Source organism: Nanorana parkeri, unplaced genomic scaffold (genome assembly GCF_000935625.1).
Source record: "Nanorana parkeri isolate BGI_ZX_2015 unplaced genomic scaffold, ASM93562v1 scaffold929, whole genome shotgun sequence".
Lineage (NCBI taxonomy): Eukaryota > Metazoa > Chordata > Amphibia > Anura > Dicroglossidae > Nanorana > Nanorana parkeri.
The window spans coordinates 341122-359511 of record NW_017307197.1 but is presented as its reverse complement, the minus strand read 5'-3'; the positions used below and the strand labels follow the sequence as shown (position 1 = coordinate 359511).

General features: G+C 42.1%; 1 protein-coding gene across 1 annotated transcript in view; it reads right to left on the bottom strand.

Annotated features, from left to right (window-relative positions):
* The window catches only part of ITGA8 (integrin subunit alpha 8), a 144437-nt gene that overhangs the window by 107096 nt on the left and 18951 nt on the right, over positions 1 to 18390 (bottom strand). Inside the window, exons 3-5 of the mRNA XM_018566262.1 lie at positions 9414 to 9514; positions 5200 to 5323; positions 2301 to 2362 (exon numbers count right to left, since the gene is read on the bottom strand). Coding sequence (XP_018421764.1) covers positions 2301 to 2362; positions 5200 to 5323; positions 9414 to 9514 — 287 coding nt within the window. The remainder of the gene's footprint in view (positions 1 to 2300; positions 2363 to 5199; positions 5324 to 9413; positions 9515 to 18390) is intronic.

Genomic DNA, 18390 nt, shown 5'->3' with positions numbered 1-18390 from the left:
CACATGGCAGTTTACTGAAATCAGGTCAAGAGATGATTGCTTACTGGTTACTGCTTTACCGCACTACACGTGTCACATGACCTGGAACACTGCAAAGCTTATGCTGTGAAATGAGGACGCCACTCATTTAAATACTCAGAACTGTGACTGGGATTCTGCCTGACTTCTACACAAAGCATTTTACAAGAAGCACAACACAGATTCGTTATCACGTCAACTATAATTATTTTTCCAGAAAACTCTGTCTACAGGGATTTCCGACACAACGCGAAAAACGCGGACGGCCTCCATTTTCCTACCAGCTATACGTCAGTTTTATAGTCCGTATAATGTATCACTGGCGGGTCAAAAGTCTCAAATGTATTGGCAGTTCTGGAAAAATGCAGAAAACAGCAATTGTAAAGAAAAGGCGGTTTAGTTTCTTTTTATTACTTTATTTTTACATTAAAGCTGATCTCCGGCCTTCCCCTTCAGTCTTGCAGAGTTGTACCGGCTCCTCTCCTGGACTGACATTGCTTCCTCTGATGTCACTGCACACGGTGAGCTTCTCACCATGTACATTAGAAGCCACAGCAAGACCGATAGAGTCTGCCTAATTTCCTGGCTGGGCATGCCCAGCATCATCTAGCTCTTTCCTCCCCAGTCTGACTGTCCCTGGCCCGCCCCTTTCATTAATTGGATTTCAGTGCATTCATTCCTAGAGGCTCAACAGCACCTGTGGGTGTTACCCTGTAAATGCAGTCTTCCTAGGAATGCCCACTCCTTCAGACTGACATCAAGGTTTTTTTTGCTATTTGCATAACTCCTCCCAACAGCCAGCCCACTGCTTGTATCAGGGCTCAGGGTTCTTGAGAGAAGTACTAGGGCAGGGTGCTGTGATTTTATATGTATAGCACCTTCTCGGCCCCTCCCACCTGCTATGGTCGTCCTGCAAAGCACAGAGAATCACAAGGACCTAGTGATGACATCACTGGGTCTAAAATAAGGTATGTAATGAATACGGAAAGGATTTTTAAATAAATGTCCTTAGCATGGTGAGGAGGGGGAAGGAAGGAAACAGGGAAGGCAAAATACATATAAGCAGATTAAACTTCAGCTTTCAAGTTCTGTTTACTGCGGTGCATTGGACACATGTAAAATAAAACACCTTTGCCATATTTTTCCATATATATATACACTGTATACTGTGATGGTGGGGAGGGTGAAAGAGAACACACAGGGGGATTTAGAGGGTTTTTTTTTAGGTTTCTTGGGTTCTTTATTAAGGGATTCAAAGTCATAAGTTACAGTCGGGGTAGACTCCAGATTCACAGCAATGGGATAAAGAGCAATAAGGTAGGGCAAGGTTAGAGTCCAGGTTCAAAAATCTGCAATTTAAGTCCATGGGGTCACAGGGCAGCAATCCTAGGCACAGCAAGGGTTACGTCCATAGGGTCAGAGGGCAGGAATTTTAGGCACAGTGAGGGTTATGTTCATGGGGTCAGAGGGCATGAATTTTAGGCATAACAACGGTTAGCCCCATGGGGTCACAGGGCATCAATTTTAGGCACGGCGGGGGGGTTAAGTCCATGGGGTCATAAGGCATCAATTTTAGGCACAGCGGGGGTTAAGTCCATGGGATCACAGGGCAGCAATTTTAGGCACAGAGAGGGTTTAGTCCATGGGGTCACAGAGCAGCAATTTTAGGCACAGCAAGGGTTAAGTCAATGGGGTCACAGGGCAGCAATTTTAGGCAAAGCGAGGGTTAAGTCCATAGGGTCAGAGGGCAGGAATTTTAAGCACAGCGGGGGTTAAGTCCATGGGGTCATAGGGCATCAATTTTAGGCACAGCAGGGGTTAAGTCCATGGTGTCATAGGGCATCAATTTTAGGCACAGCGGGGGTTAAGTCAATGGGGTCACGGCAGCAATTTTAAGCACAGCTGTGGTGAAGTCCATGGGGTCACAGGGCAGCAATTTTAGGCACAGCAAGGGTTAAGTCCATGGGGTCAGAGGGCAGGAATTTTAGGAACTGCAGGGGTGAAGTCCACGGGGTCACAGGGCAGCAATATTAGGCACAGCGGGGGTTAAGTCCATGGGGTCACAGGGCAGCAATTTTAGCGCAGCAGGGGTTAGGTCAATGGGGTCACAGGACAGCAATCTTAGGCAAAGCAAGGGTTAAGTCCATGGGGTCAGAGGGCAGGAATTTTAAGGCACAGAAAGGGTTAAGTCCATGGGGTCACAGGGAAGCAATCTTAAGCACAGCGGGGGTTAAGTCCATGGGGTCACAGGGCAGAAAACATATATATATATAATTTATTACCTTGTAAAAATCCAGACTGAATCCTGCCTGGCAGTAACCTTGTCCCGCAGGGTCAGCGTTATCTAGAAGAAAAGAGACTGTTTGAGCTGCAGGTCCGTATAGCAAAGTCTGCAAGAAGGCAATGTGAGCTTAAAGTCAAGTTTATTATGTTTGGAGGGGTTAGAGCCTGTGTCAGGTATTTTCTGCATCTGTGTCCTTTTTGGGGTCACCATAAAAGGTTCAGTATATCTAAGTCACACATTGTGTAGCCGATAACCTCAATAGTAACTAATACTGCAGCAACAACACGGATGACGCTGTCCAGCAACGGCGGCTCAAAGCATGAATATGCATACTAGCTCCAAGTCAGAAAATACTGAAGCCATTGGATCAGCATGACAGCCGGGCCATTTTAGAAGACAAGGTCAGCAGCGGCTCCTCCATAAATCTTCTCAGTACAGATTTCCTCCAGCCAATTTTATTCTAGTTTTGGAAAAAGAGGGGAAAGAAGGATTTCTATTACTTTATGTCCCTGTTAGATTTCCCCTCATTTCCTGTTGCAGAGACAGAGCAGGAAGTGAGAGAAAATGTCCTGTAAGAGAGGAGAAATCCCGTTTTGGATGGTTGTCGCTGGAAAAGGTGTATCTGTTGGGAGATTTGCCTTTGACTTTAGACCACTTTAGATTTCCACTCCACCACGAACTTCAACTTAAAGGAGAACTATGAGGGGAGTGAAAATGACTCATCCTCATAGTTGTAGCCGACGTGTGACAACGAAACTGTCACAGGTCGGCTCAATAGATCAGGAAGTGAGCAAACGCATACCGTCGCTTGCTCACTTCTAGATCCGTTCCCTGCAGAGAGCCGTGACTGTCACCCATGGCTCCCTGCAGGGATTCCCCCCTCAGCGCTGATTGTAGGAATGGACGAGGGAGGGGCGGGTACAGCTGGCTCTGCTTCTACATAGGCAGAGTCAGCTGTCACTCACGCAGCTAGGTGGATCTCGACAGTAATGTCGGGATCCGTCCCGGTTGCGGCGGTCTCAGTATACTGTGAGCTGTAGCTCGCAATATACTGAGCTTTGGGTCACGGGAGGATGCTAGTATATGTCCTCTCGTAACCTTCAAGAGAACTATGGGGAAAAACACTTAACCCATAGTTCTCTTTTAACTTGTGTCCTGGTGACAACAAAAGTCCATGAACCCATCGCACTCCTGACTGCTTGTTCCACATAAATTGGATAGGTGCTGCAGTGTCGGCGGATGGCAACCATCATGTACACAAGTGGAGATAGAAACATTGACACTCCATATGGAGTGCTGGTGTTTTTCTATCTCCAATGGTTACAACAGTCACCAGGACAGGAAGTAAAGGGGGGGATCTGCCCATTGGGGACACATACAGCAATAGAAACAGAGGTTCCAACTCTTCTCTATTCAAAACTAGAAAAAACATTTTGGCCGAAGTGTATTCCATGTCTGTATCTAGTGGATCCACCAGCCTATAACTCAACATTCCCTAATGCACTGATGATTCTAAAGGCAAAAAATAAATAAATATATCTATATATATATATATTGATATAAATATAGATATATATACAGTATATAGATATATGTGTATATACTGTATATATGTATATATATGTTCAGGCTTTATTAAATGTCATATTTTGAATGCTGAATTGTAACATCTATGGGACAACAAGCCAAAATATCAGCTGCATCCTCGGAGTGGTTACTTTATGTTCTAGTGAGTAATCCTTTGTAAATAATCATTGGATCTCACTGGAATTCCTACAGGAAATTCCCTCTGGAATCAAGACAGATTCTTCGGATGTTATGCATTTTAGGCCTCGGATGATAGTCTGTTGTAGTCTGAGTTTCTAGAAGCTGCTAATATAGGCCATAGACAGGAAGATGAGTGATGAGTATGAAGGCATCTGCCTGACTTCTTTTGTATGACATGGCTCAAAGGGACAGCACCGTGCTGGAAACTTTCTAAGTGTTATACCAAATACTTCCGAGGATCAGAACTGCATTATATTATCTTATATTATATTATACTATTCGCTCTAAAGTCTATGGAAACCTGACCATCACTCCCATATGAGCTTGTTGGACATCCCATTCCAAAACCATGGGGATTATTATAGCCCCCCCTTTGTATCTTTAATAGAACCCACTCTTGTGGGAAAACCCCGAAGGCATTATCACAGCTTTGGGAGAGATGGAGGCAGCTGTACTGGAATTGCCCCTCAGTTCCATCTCAAGGTTCACAGTTCATTATTTCTTTCTTGTGTTATTGTGTGCATGCGTAGGAGTTACGTCATCAAGCCGATCAAGCGGCCGAAGACTCGAAACCCAGAAGAAGCACTGGCGAGGGAGGAGCACAGCACTGGAGGGGATCAGTTTGGCAGGTAAGTCTGCCATAATGTGCTCATTTATCTGACTAAAAGCTCTGGGGGTGCTGACACCTTTTTATGTTTTATTAAAAAAAAAAAAAGAGCTTTACTTCCATTTTAAGCTTTACAAATACAGTACAACTCCATAGCCATAGCTGTAGTGTAGCTTTGGAGGACTAGCGTTGTCACCCCACGCTGCTTGTTCCTGATTTGGACTACAGAATACTTCCACCTATTCTCATCTACCTAAAAAAAAAAGGTGGGACCTGTTTTGTAGGTCCCAGATACAACTGGACAAGGCTGACAACACTTCTTGGAATATCACTGTAGCACAAGCAGAAAGAACAGGAATTATAAGCTCACTGGAATTCCAGAAGGATCAGTGTGTTTTTTTTTTTAACTTATTGAACAAATATAACAAAAAGCTTTCAATGGTATATTTAGGAGACCAAAAGGGAACAAATAAGGAAATTCAATTAAGTTACACTTTGAAAGCAAGGTGTTTCCAGGACTTACGGTTGCGACAAGGAGAGTATTCTGCATATGAGCTGAAATTCTGAATAGCAATGTAGCATGTCCCCACCGGGTCCCGTTCACTGGCTTCTTTTACGCTTCTCCAGTGGTATAAAGGTGCACAGGCCTAGACAAGGGAAGACAGCTGTTATATCGAGACTGTAGGCATTTTAAGTCCATTTCAGGGAAATATATATACAGTATATATATATTAGGGCTGTTACTGATTGAAATTTTCATGTTCGATTAATCAAACTTTTTTTTAATTGATTAATTTCGATTAATTATAACGCACATACAGATCCAACTACATTGGCCTATACAAATACAGCACAGCAATGAAGTAATAAAATTAACTAGGATCACACTAATCCAGCACGTTATTAATCTCACATGCCCCACTCAATATGGCCGCCGCTTGAGTGGGGCAACTCAGAATAATAACGTGCTGGATTAGTGTGATCCTAGTTCATTTTAGTACTTTATTGCTGTGGTGTATGTGTATAGGGCAATGCTGCTTTTATGACCGCACAGTGTCTCTTCATCAGGCTTAGGTCAATGCTAAGCCTGATGAAGGGACACTGTGCTGCCCCAAAAAGCGCTTGTTTGTATGACAAGAATCTTTATTAAATGAACACGTTGTGATCCTAAAGGATTTTGGTGTGCTGGTGACATTTATACATGATTGCTGTTATTTGTGGTGCCATCCGCAGTCACTATGAGCAACCTACCACTACATGGGACATTCGAATCTTCGAATGACAAAAATCTTCAATAAATGAACACGTTGTGATCCTAAAGGATTTTGGTGTGCTGGTGACATCTATACATAATTCCCAAACTATAGGTACATGTATTTATTCAAATGTATTTGCCAATGTGTAGCCAGACAGCTCTGGGCCCCCTGAGGGTCCCGCAGCAGTTGCATGGTGTGTCTGAGATATTCCCTTCTTAGTGACAGTGGAGGTAAAGGAAGTCAGATGAAATCTCACCAATGGTTATCCATGCAAAAAACCTCTTTACCAAAACCTAAAAAAACAATGGTTACGATACACTATAAGAATGAATCCAATATAGTATTTCGGTGGAGGGTCTTTTATTTAAATCGGGGACTCTCATAATAACCTTTACATTTGTACTGTCTGGTAAACACACGAACCTTCTAGTTGCTTTTTCCCGTCATGCCATGAAGAATGATTGTCAGATCATTTCCATTAGTGAGGTGGTAGACTGCAGCTCGATAAAATGTATCTGAAAACATGACAGTTTGAAAATATCCAAACCTAAAACTATCTGCTCCAGCTGTCAGATTCAATCCACCCCGCCAAGCTTGAGACGGTAAACAGCTCTGTTTTCTAGATACACAAACACCACCTGAAATATCACAAGGGAAAACTCCTGCAAAGATGGCACCTCTCCTACAATCCCAATTTACACACATGACGTCAATGTGCGCAATTGATGAGAGATCCTACCAGCTGCCAAACTCTAGTATACAGGTATACCACTCCAATCCTTTGGCAAATCAAATACAAGTCAAAGCAACTCAGAACAACTTCATTGCATACTGCGTCTAGGTTTCTGATGGTTAGAATTAACAGATTTTACCAGTGCACGCTAATGATCAGTCTTGTGTTGTATCAGTCCTAACAAAGCAATTATTCTCGTGTATGGAACCCTGAACCTTCCTCAGGTATCCTCATCAGGCCATGTTGTTAGGGTCTTCCTCAGTATAAAGTCATGTTAATCACACATGAAATTCATAATTTTTACTTCTGGAAGTTTAAATGATTATGTTTGCATCTTATTTGGGGGGTTTTTCTTACAAATCTACATAATAAAGTCTCAAAGCAGCATGAAGCAACTCAATCCAATGCAGAAGCAGCCCAACACAACTCAGAAGCAGCCTAACATAACTCAGAAACAGCTTAAAGGGTGTGTATGTACCGTATATATATATAATTATATGTGTATATTTTTTTTGTTACCATACATGTTAAACTTAAATGTAAAATAAAGCATACTTGTCTTTAAAATATTTTAATTGGCGCTAATGTTGGCCATAAAAAAAAAAAAAGAAAAATCTATCCCTAAGTAATACCATAGCATAGCAAAAACTATAACTAAAACTACTGAATAAATTAGCTAAAATTAAATGTATATTTCCTTCTCTTCCTTCTAAACTCTCTATCAACTTTCACAAAGACAATCATAAAGGACGAGAGGGTTCGCTGTCAACAACAGGATTCATCTAGCAGAGGAAGGAAGTTTTAACAAAATATCTTTTACTGATGTATGATACACTGTACACTGTGACAACATGTTACAGATGGATGTAACAAGCTGCGGTCTCTATGAGAGACAGTGACAAAGCAGCTCAAATAGCTGCAGACATAGTTGGTAAATGACTAACTGCCGCAACATAAGACGACGGCACGCTAATTGGTCCCCGGTGGATGGAGCTGGTCAGAACTGTCTATGGGCTGTATGATCATGGTATCATGGCAATTCTCAGAAGTGCATCTCAGACATACTGTAGATAGATAGATAGATAGATAGATAGATAGATAGATAGATAGATAGATAGATAGATAGATAGATAGATAGATAGATGGAGAGATAGATAGATAGATAGATAGATTTTGCACACAAGATTCACCAAGCTTTAATCCAGGATTTAAACATTTTTCCAAGTGAATCCATTAGAAAAATGTGTTACTCTTGAGTAAAAGGTGTGTAAATCTTAGGTGAAATTTTTTTATAATTAAACCTCTACATGTCTCATAGACAGTTCAATAGGGAAATTACATAAATAAATGAGTACTATTAACAAACAAAGCACTTAAAAGGCCAGTCCACCCAAAACTTTTATTTCGTTCTTGGTAAATGCTGGATGGTTAGGCCACCTGGCAATTTTTTTATATCAGTCTGGGACTCAATTAGTGAGATCTCTGTGCTGAGTTTCCAGGTTCTAACAGAATTTAGAAGTTCAGGCTGAAATTTACGTACAGTAAGTATATACATCAGAACAGTGACTTATCCTCATCTGAGATCTCATTGAGGGACAGCTTACTGAAAGCACCCAGCTACTATTGTGGCCACTCTTTACCGAAAACCTACACGTACAATAGAAATTATTTGATTATTTGTCTTTTTTTTTAAAGGTTTCTCTGTAAATCACGATTTGAAATATACAGTATACTGTGTGTGTATATATACTGTACATATATATTAGAGAGAGAGAGAGAGAGAGAGAGAGAGACAGAAAGTCAAAAACAGATATGAAGCAGTTTAAAAACATAAAAAATAATAGTGAGCCTCCAAACAGATAGGGCCCATTTACACTTTTGCATTGCAGCCCATTGCATGCCATCAGTTGTGAATAGAATCTAACACACAAGATGTAGCTGAGCACCACAATGCACATACTGCGCATTGTAAAAAAAGGTCATTTTTTTTGTCTGTTGCAGTGTGTTGGCTGTCCATTGACATTAAACAGGTTATCCTAATGCAACACACGATAACACTTAGCATATTGCATGCTTCCGCACCGGAACTGGACGCAAAGGTGTGAATAGGGCCCACAAGTTTACCCTCAATAAATTTGACTTGCACATTCACATGCAGAATGTCGCCCATGACACTATAGCACTATCTCTGTGATAACACTTCTTAATAAGACAGTGAATCTGACATTCAGCAAACATTCACTGCAAGAGAATCTCCCAGATGACAGTGATTGATTCACCACTAGCGATGAGCTCAGGTTAAGTGAACTTGAATTCCTACAAACCCTGAAGGAAGCTGTCAGTGCTGGTCTAATCAGCTGCAGAACAGGAAATGCTCCTGCCACTGCACTGATAGCTTCCTTCTGAGTTTGGACAAACTCAAGTTGGGACTGAACCAGGGCCCTATTCACCACCAGAGAATGTTTGGTGAAAGCTCACATTTACTGCTTTATACATTGACCTGGGCTCCTTAGCAGGGCGAAAACACTAATACAAATAGTTTCTTCAAAATGGCTAATGACAAACAGGATAAAGCCATTACGTGGCCATTACTGTACCAGCGCATTATTATATATTTATCAGACTTAATCCCTTTTACATCTCAGCACAAACACAGAGTCTGCTTTTCATTGCTATAAAAGAACAGTAAGTCTGTGTATACATATTCTGACATCAGACATAAAGGTTTAGATAAAATTTCATGCTTACCACAACTTTTTCCTTGTGAGACCTGACCATTGCCCCAAACCATTGTTTTGACTTGAATTCGAGGGCCTGTTTGGTTCCATTCAGCCTGCTGTGCCTGTTGCCTGTACAGGAAGAAGAACATTAGAACGCAGTCAGTCGGGATTCTCTGTTTCACGCTAAAATGCGCTGCCGGGCTCGTTAGCTGGTCACTGAGTTACAGCCTTCATCTAACACAACATAAAAATACACCGGGGACATGAAAAACGTAAAAATGGAGGAAATACTAGAGGGCCAGCAACCAAAGACGTCTGAAAACTCAAAGACCGCTGAGACGCGTACACAACCAACCCTGGCAAATACAAATGTCTTGGAACATAATTATGGTTCTTTCACATCCTTAATGGTTTAACGAGCGGCTCTAGACAATGGGTTGCACTAGTCAGCAAATGTCTAATGTAACTCAAATGACACCAAGCCAAAGTGAGGCCACCAAATTGAGTGTTCTGTACTCCACGGCAGCCATATTCAGCAGGATTCTAGGTGACACTGCAACCTCTCATCTTAGGATTTGGTGCTGTGACATTCTTTTGTGCATGAGTGACGCTCCAATGGTCTTAATGGTTGTATTTAGCTGATTTAAAGCTGACCTCCGGCCTTGCATTCAGTCTTGCACAGTTGTACTGGCTCCAGTCCCGGAGTAAAATTGCTTACTCTGATTCCACTGCACTCTGTGAGCTTTTTACAATGTGCATTAAAAGCTGCAGCAATTCAGATACAGCCCACCTCATTTCCTGCCTTTACCTCCCCAGACTGTCCCTGGCCGGCCCTGTACATTCATTCGATTTCAGTTTATTCAATCCTAGAGGCTCAGCAGCACTTGTGGGTGTTACCTAGGATGGTCCACATGCAAATTCAGTCTTCCTAGGAACGCCCAATCATTCAGACTGACACTCATCCAGGGTTTTGGTATTTGCATATCTCCTCTGCCAGCCCACTGCTTGTATCAGGGCCATCCCTTGCCCAACCCCTTTCATTCATTGGATTTCAGTCCTTCCAATCATGGAGGCTCAGCATCACATGTGGGTGTTACCTAGGTTGGTCTGCATGCAAATACAGCCTGTCTAGGAATACCCACGCCTCCAGACTGAAACCCACCAATCAAAGCATTTTAATATTTAAATAATCATCACAATCACATCACAAGACAACCCACTGCTTGTATCAGGGCCATCCCTGGCCCACCTCTTTCATCCATTGCATTTCAGTCCTTCCAATCATGGAGGCTCAGCATCACATGTGGGTGTTACCTAGGTTGATCTGCATGCAAATACAGCCTGCCTAGGAATACCCACGCCTCCAGACTGACACCCACCAATCAAAGCATTTTAATATTAGAATAATTATCATAATCACATCAAAAGGCAACCCACTGCTTGCATCAAAAGAAGAGTACTGAGGCAGGGTCCTGTGATGTTTTCAGGAACCTATGTACAGCACCCTGCTGGCCCCTCCTACCATTCATGATCTGCCTGCATTGCATAGAGCAGGTTATAGACCTAGTGATGACATCAATGGGTCTATAAAAGGTGTGTAATGAAAATGAAAAGGTTTAAAAATTGTCATGAGCATGTTAATTAGAGGGGAAAGAAGAAACCAGGAAAGGCAAAATATAAGCAAGGAGTGGTGTAGGAGCCAGCCGGGATCGTGGTTCAGGTGAGTATAACTTTGTTATTTTAACTCCCAAGACAAAAGGAGCACCTAACCCTTGCCCCACTGCAAGGGTTCAGATTTGATTTGCCCGGAGTTCTTCTTTAAATAAAAGATGAAGATTTAAAAAAGAGAAAATTACTTTTTAAAAGCTTATATGACATTTTAGTTTTTGTATATACACATCAGAGATGGACAAATCCCAGGAGTCAGGTCGCCAATGCTTGAGGGTCAGCATCTCACCCACATGCACAAGCCAGTGGGGATAGTAAGAGTCTATGGACACCATTAACTAGTCCGGCATGCTGGGACTTGTTGTATAACAGTTCTGGAGATGTGCAAGTTGACTCCTACTACTCATCTGGAAGAGACAAATAAATTTAGCACATGGTCCTGGTAAAGGGAACCACATGGCTAAGAGGCAAAGGACAATTACAAAGGATCCCAAGTCCTAATAAAGTGCAGACGGCCTATTTATTCACTCCTCACGCTGTGATGTGAAGTGAGTTCCCACGTGCTTCGGTCAGTGATAGGTCCCTCGTCTCAACAGACGTTGCTAATAGACTCCGCCAGTGTAAGGGCAGCGTCTGTACACATTTATCTGTCAATTTCCTCCACAACAAAGCATACCATGAGCTCTGAGGACACCATGAGAAAGACAGCTACAAACAGACATTTCCACATTTAAGGCTAGGTTCCCACCTATGCGACTGAGCTGGTGATCAGTTTTCATGCGGTTGTCACATGTTTTCATTTGCACGACTCTTCTTTGAAAACCGTGCGGTTGTCGCACGTTTTTCAATGCATAGAGATGTCTACTCTAAGGGACCCAAACCGCGCGACAACTGCCCGAAAATAGCTCTTGCACCTTTTTGCTCGACAGATGATTTCTTCCACGTGACAAACCACAAAGGTGTGAACAGCCTCTATTGACTTCAAAGCGAATCTGTGTTTTGCGCGATATTGCGTGACTCAATCTGCACGATAAATCGCCTAGGTCTGAACCTGGCCTGTTGCATTAAAATGTGTATTGTATGTAAAGCCAATGTGTATAGAAGTGTTAAAAACCCCTGTCAGGTGTATACTGTATTTTCTAGAAAGATTTACCCTCTCTGTCTGTCCTGCTGACCACTATCTACAGCAGGGGTGGGCAATTTTGTTTTCTCACAGGGCCACGTGAGAAACTGGGACTGTTGTGAATGGCCAACACAATACGGTGAAGATGCGTAGGCACACATGCGCAAAAGAAAATTGATAAAAAAATCGGACAGGGGGCAACTAATGTAGGGGGCACTCCACTGGATGCATCTAACAATTAGTTATGCCTATCAGAGGGCCCCCTTACATTAGTTGTTCCTATCAGCGTGCCCCCCACATTTGTAATTAATATAAGAGGGCACTCTGATGGGGGCAACTAATGTAAGGGGGACTCCAAAGAGGACAACTAATAATTAGTTGTCCCCATTACAGTGCCCCCTTACATTGTTAGTCCTCTTTAGGGTGCCCCTTTATATTGTTGTCCCCACATACCTTATTTTCCTACACTATCAGTAGGCCAGAGGTGGGAGCCGGGTGGTGGAGCAGGCTGCCAGACAATACAGAAGAAGATACTCTTCCGTCCTCCTGTAATGCACAGGGACAGCCAAAGGACTAGATGTGGCCCCCAGGCTGTAAAATGCCCAGGTCTGGTCTACAGTATCAAGAGCGATGATAAATCCAAAATTATAGTCACATGAATAAGAGGTGATGGTAAAATATTCCAACAGGTACACCTGTTCCAGTGATAACTGTCTAAGAGGTGATTTTCCCTTATTTAAAATATTTTCTTTCACTTCCTGTTGTGTCGCTGATACAGGAAATAAAGCGAAATCTCCTGGACACTGACAATAAACATTAAAAAAAAAAACTATCCCAGGGGCCCTAACCATTCTCCATTCTATAGAAACCAAAAAAAATTTGGATCTGCAATTACGTAAGGGTCTTTTTATAAACAATTTGCAGAGCCATTTGCTACGTGAATCTCTGGGAACATGGGCAAAAAGAGACAAAAACAAGAGTTCTTTAGTATATTTACTTGTCAGGTCGAACCTAATGTAATGCAATACAGCATTATGACCATTAGATGAAGCGGAGGAACATAGGAAATAAATAGGAATTCCTATGCTGCTCAGCTGCATCTAGTGGCCATAATGTGGTACGACATTACATTCGACCTAAATAGAAAATATACGAAGAACATTCGTTTTTGCCACTTTTCGCACAGAACGAATGTTCACAGAGATTCACAGGGTGAACAACTCTGCCAATTTTTTTTTATAAATGGACCCCTAGAATTCAGCAACACCTTTGCACTTTCATGTCAGTTTTATAGTAGACAATATACTTGTCTGTGGAGATACAAACTTGATGATAATGGTACTGTTGTGGTCCGTGTCATGCTAAGTCCTCTAAAAGACATGCACAAAGAGCCTTCGTCTTCTATGTAATTCAGAAAGTAAGGTCCTGGGATAGGTAGATTTTAATTTTTTTTACTTCCACTGCTGTTTTCAATACCCTTTGTTACAGATGTCACCATGTCTATGTAGGACAAAGTGTCTCAGGGGGGTTCATGCAAGGTCCATTATAACCAGTCTCCAAATGATGTGACTGATTCATTCACTGAGTACACCTGTTCTACACCAACAATAACCATATCACAGCTCTAACACTGCCTTAAAGGAGAACTATGAGGTGAGTGCTTTTCTCTCACCTCTTAGTTCTAGCCGACCTGTGACAATGAGACTGTCACAGGTCGGCTCAGTAGATCGGGAAGTGAGCGAACACATACCGGTGTTCGATCACTTCTCTATCCTGTCACGACTCTCTGCCGTGACAGGGGAGAGGCTGGATTCCCCACTCCCCGCTCTGATCTACCAGCGCTGACTGGCGGAACGGACGGGGGAGTGGGGCGGGTACAGCTGGCTCCGCCTCTAGATAGGCAGAGCAAGCTGTCACTCACGCAGCTGGGCGGATCTCGACATCGATGTCGGGATCTGCTCCGGCTGCGGCGTCTCAGTATACCGCGAGCTGTATACTGAGCTTAGGGTGACGGGAGGACGCTAGATTGTGTCCTTCCGTTCTCTAAGGAGAACTATGGGGAAAAGCCCTGACCCCATAGTTCTCCTTTAAAAACATGGCCATTGGATGTTCTTCTGCAATCAGCACCCATCTGAACATCTGAGCCTTTAAAGTGAACCTGTGCTTTGACCATGCAGGGCAAAGCAAGACATTCACTTCAATGCAGACCTCCAAAGATGCATATAGTTACAATACCTTCCTTCTGATTCTGGTGGCCGAACAGTCATAGTTTACACAGGTCTATATACACTTCTCAAGACAGAGCTGTCACATGGAGTGAGCTACATGCTCCTTCATAGCAGGAAGTACCAGGTATTTAATTCTGCTTTTAGTGCTGAATGGAGCAGCAGGGGTAAGTAAAGTATGTCCTATTGAGGGATGTTTAAAGAAAATCTCTTGCATTACATTTATTTTTTAAATGCAAGAAGTGTAAGTGCCTGAATGTGACCTGGTATCAGCTAGACATGTAAGCTGCGGAAAAATTCGGTTCAGATATTTCGTTATTTCTGGATTCGGACCCGAAATTCAATTCGGTCCGGGTTTCGGGTTTCGGACGAAATCCGAATTTTGTTAGTTTCGGATAAGCTTACGAATATTTGTTGCGAATACCACAGAAAACCATATACAGATATTAATACTAAAGCCGAATCTCCTAGACCCGAAGGGCAGTCGGGAGCTCCCAAATGCAATGCCATTCGGGTCTGAGAGCCAGATACATATATTACTAAAGCTGAGGCTCCCAGGACCGAATGGCATTTGGGAGTTCCTGAATGCAATTCGGAAATTCGGATCCTGAATGCCATTCAGGTCTAGGAGCCTCAGCTTTAGTATTATATGTATATACTGTACAGGTGAAACTCGAATAATTAGAATATGGTGCAAAAGTAATTGCAGTAAGTGCTGCAAAAGGGGCCCAAACCAAGTACTGAGTACATATGCATGCTTGTACTTTTCAGAGGTCCGATATTGTTCTATGTACAATCCTTGTTTTATTGATTGCATGTAATAATCTACTTTTTTGAGGTTGTGGATTTGGGGTTCTTGGGGTTTTCATGAGCTGTAAGCCATAATCATCACAATTATGACAAATCACGGCTTGAATTATCTTGCTTTGCATGTAATGAGTCTCTCATATATTAGTTTCACCTTTTAAGTTGCATTAGTGAAATAAATGAACTTTGCACGATATTCTAATTATTCGAGTTTCACCTGTATATGGCTCCCATGTTGCCATAGCGAAAATTCGTGTTCAGACCCATTCGGATGCATTAAACCGAAAAACACATCTGATTGGCGAGAAAAGTCACATGTCCGATTCAGTTACGTTTTTGAATGAAATTCTTATGGGATCTGAAATTCGGAAACGGAAATTCGGATTCGGACACATTCGGATGCATTGGGGTTCGGAAATTCGGATGTGTCTGAATGTCCGAATGAAAAAAAAAGTTTGTACAAATTTTGATTCGGAACGAAACGAATCGCACATGTCTAGTATCAGCTTCTTACAATGTCTGTAAAGCAGAGATGGAGTGGGAAAGGGAGAAACAGTACAATGAGCCAGTCATGTGCTGACATGAAGCATGCTGGGAGAAGAAGAAAGCAAAGTGACAGAGAGATGAGATCATCAATGTGCTGCGTCTCCTTTCACTGTCCAGTCCAGGACACCCTGGGCTCAGCGGAAAGGGGTTGAATAACGCTGTCATCAGACTGAGGACATCTACAGGCAGGGAAAACGTACTGCGGGGGATATTTCTGGATTGTAGGTAATTATTGCAGAAAAGCCTGTTTTTCATATTTTATCTGCTAATGGGCTTTACATTTTCATCTTGTTATTTTTGGCTGGAGTTCTGCTTTAAGACGTTAAAAATAGTTTCAAATTAAATATTCCAATTGAATGTCGGATACGTTAAAAATATAAACATGTTTGCAGTCTGGGAACTGTGCCCGGTGTGTAATTGCAGAGCTAAAACGTAAGTGGACTTCCATGACATGTCTTCTAAAAATAGAGCAATACTAATGTATAACATTCCGCGGGCTGCAAGGTAAGAACACACATCTGTCTGCGAGAAGGCAAAGCTGTTACATAATGCTGACGAACACGGCTGCCATCTTACTTCAATTGGACATTCATATCAAATAGTAAAACTGTATTTATCTTCCAGTGACATCATGTTTATCTGGATACAAAGTTTCTAACAAGATTGGAAAAGTAACTTTTTCCAGCTGATTTCTAGAACAGATTAGATGGAAAACAAAGCTGACTACAGACAACAGATGGCGGAGGGCAATCTACTCAAATGATAAATCTTTCCATGTACAAGCGAGATCACATTGGGCGCCCAAAAGGGATCCTTTAAAATCACCAGCACTTTATTTTATCTTAGGATAAAAAACAGCAAGCAGCAAAATACTGACACCTAAACACAGGGCCTTGGTCATATCTAATTACAAAATCCATTTACAAACCCATATATATCTATATAGATATATATTTCCTGGCCATATCCATGGCAGCGCTGGACTCATTTGTCAGCGCTGCCATGGAGTATAACCAGGAAAAGAAAATTACAGTAAGTATGATTACATTTTCCATTATCTATCATATACACACACACACACACACATACTGTACAGTATATATACACTATATTACCAAAAGTATTGGGATGCCTGCCTTTACACGCACATGAAATGTAACGGCATCCCAGTCTTAGCCCGTAGGGTTCAGTATTGAGTTGGCCCGCCCTTTGCAGCTATAACAGTAGTTATGTTTATTACATTTTTGTGCATGGATTTTTTAATTGTGGACAGGAACGCCTACTGAGCACTGAGGTCTTATTGGCGTGCATTGGATATGAGGAAGTAGAGCCATGGATTCGCATTGGGCATGTGCCTATGAGGCAGGGGAGGGGGAAGCGCTACAGGTGCTAGTTGTCTTGGGAGAAGGTAGAGTTACTGGTTGGGAAAATCCATACTGGTCAAACGACTTTCCACAAGCAGACTTGGTCAGGAAGTGTTAACATGACCAGAAACCACTTTGATTGGTTCTTGATTATCAGTAGGGGCCGGAGCTGTCATTGATAGCCATGGATGGAGAGCCACCAACATTGGCTGGTGCGGCTGAACAAAAGAAAATCTGCATAAGAAAGCCACGTATGGCCACCTTTAAGGAGCTCAATTAGCTGCAGCAGAGAATGCTACTGTACGTACTGTACACATACTACAATTGTGAACCAGTGTGCTGCGCTTGGTATTGTGATACGTGCTATATTTATACCACAAACGAAACCAATATAAGTGATCAAATCCTACTTGCAACTAAATGCAATCCAAAGGTGCATATGTGCATGAATGTTAATAAATACACGTTATAAATATAACTTATCATATTTAACCAATCAGTTTTATATTCGTACCTTCACCATATTTATATGACACGTGTATTTATTAACGTTCATGCACATATGCACCTTTGGATTGCATTTAGTTGCAAGTAGGATTTGATCACTTATATTGGTTTCGTTTGTGGTATAAATATAGCACGTATCACAATACCAAGCGCAGCACACTGGTTCACAATTGATCACTTCGATAGATATTGCTGCAGCTGGATTATAATCATTTGGATCATATTTTTTGATATTATTATTTTTTGATATTATTATATCTTTTTCTATTTTTTCTGTATTTTGGTTTCTGATTTTTTCATATATCCTAGCGCAACTACCTTGGTCACCATTTGTACACATACTACAGATTGCCGGCATGGGTTTAATTAATGGAGTGGGATGTGGTGACAGGGTCTCTTTATCTCTCCAACATCTACCAATATAAATGCTTTGAGTGCACTCGCCCTTTTATTTTGTACACTGCAGCAGAAAGACTACAATCACTGCTGCATGGATAGACACACTGAAGAGGTGTGAAAGACAAAGCACAGGTACACACATAACAAATGATCCCACTTTACAAGGTGCCGGAACAGGATACGGCATTACTAAGCAGTCTACGGCACTCACATGCTAATGGAAAGTGGAGTTCATGTTCTGGGTAAACCGCTGCTAGCCTGGGGGCAAATTACTCTGTAGTCCTAGCCTGGGCCTCAGACATAAACAACCCTCCACATCTCCCGCCTTGTACTGATCCTGCCGAAGTGCTGTGTACTTTGTCATGA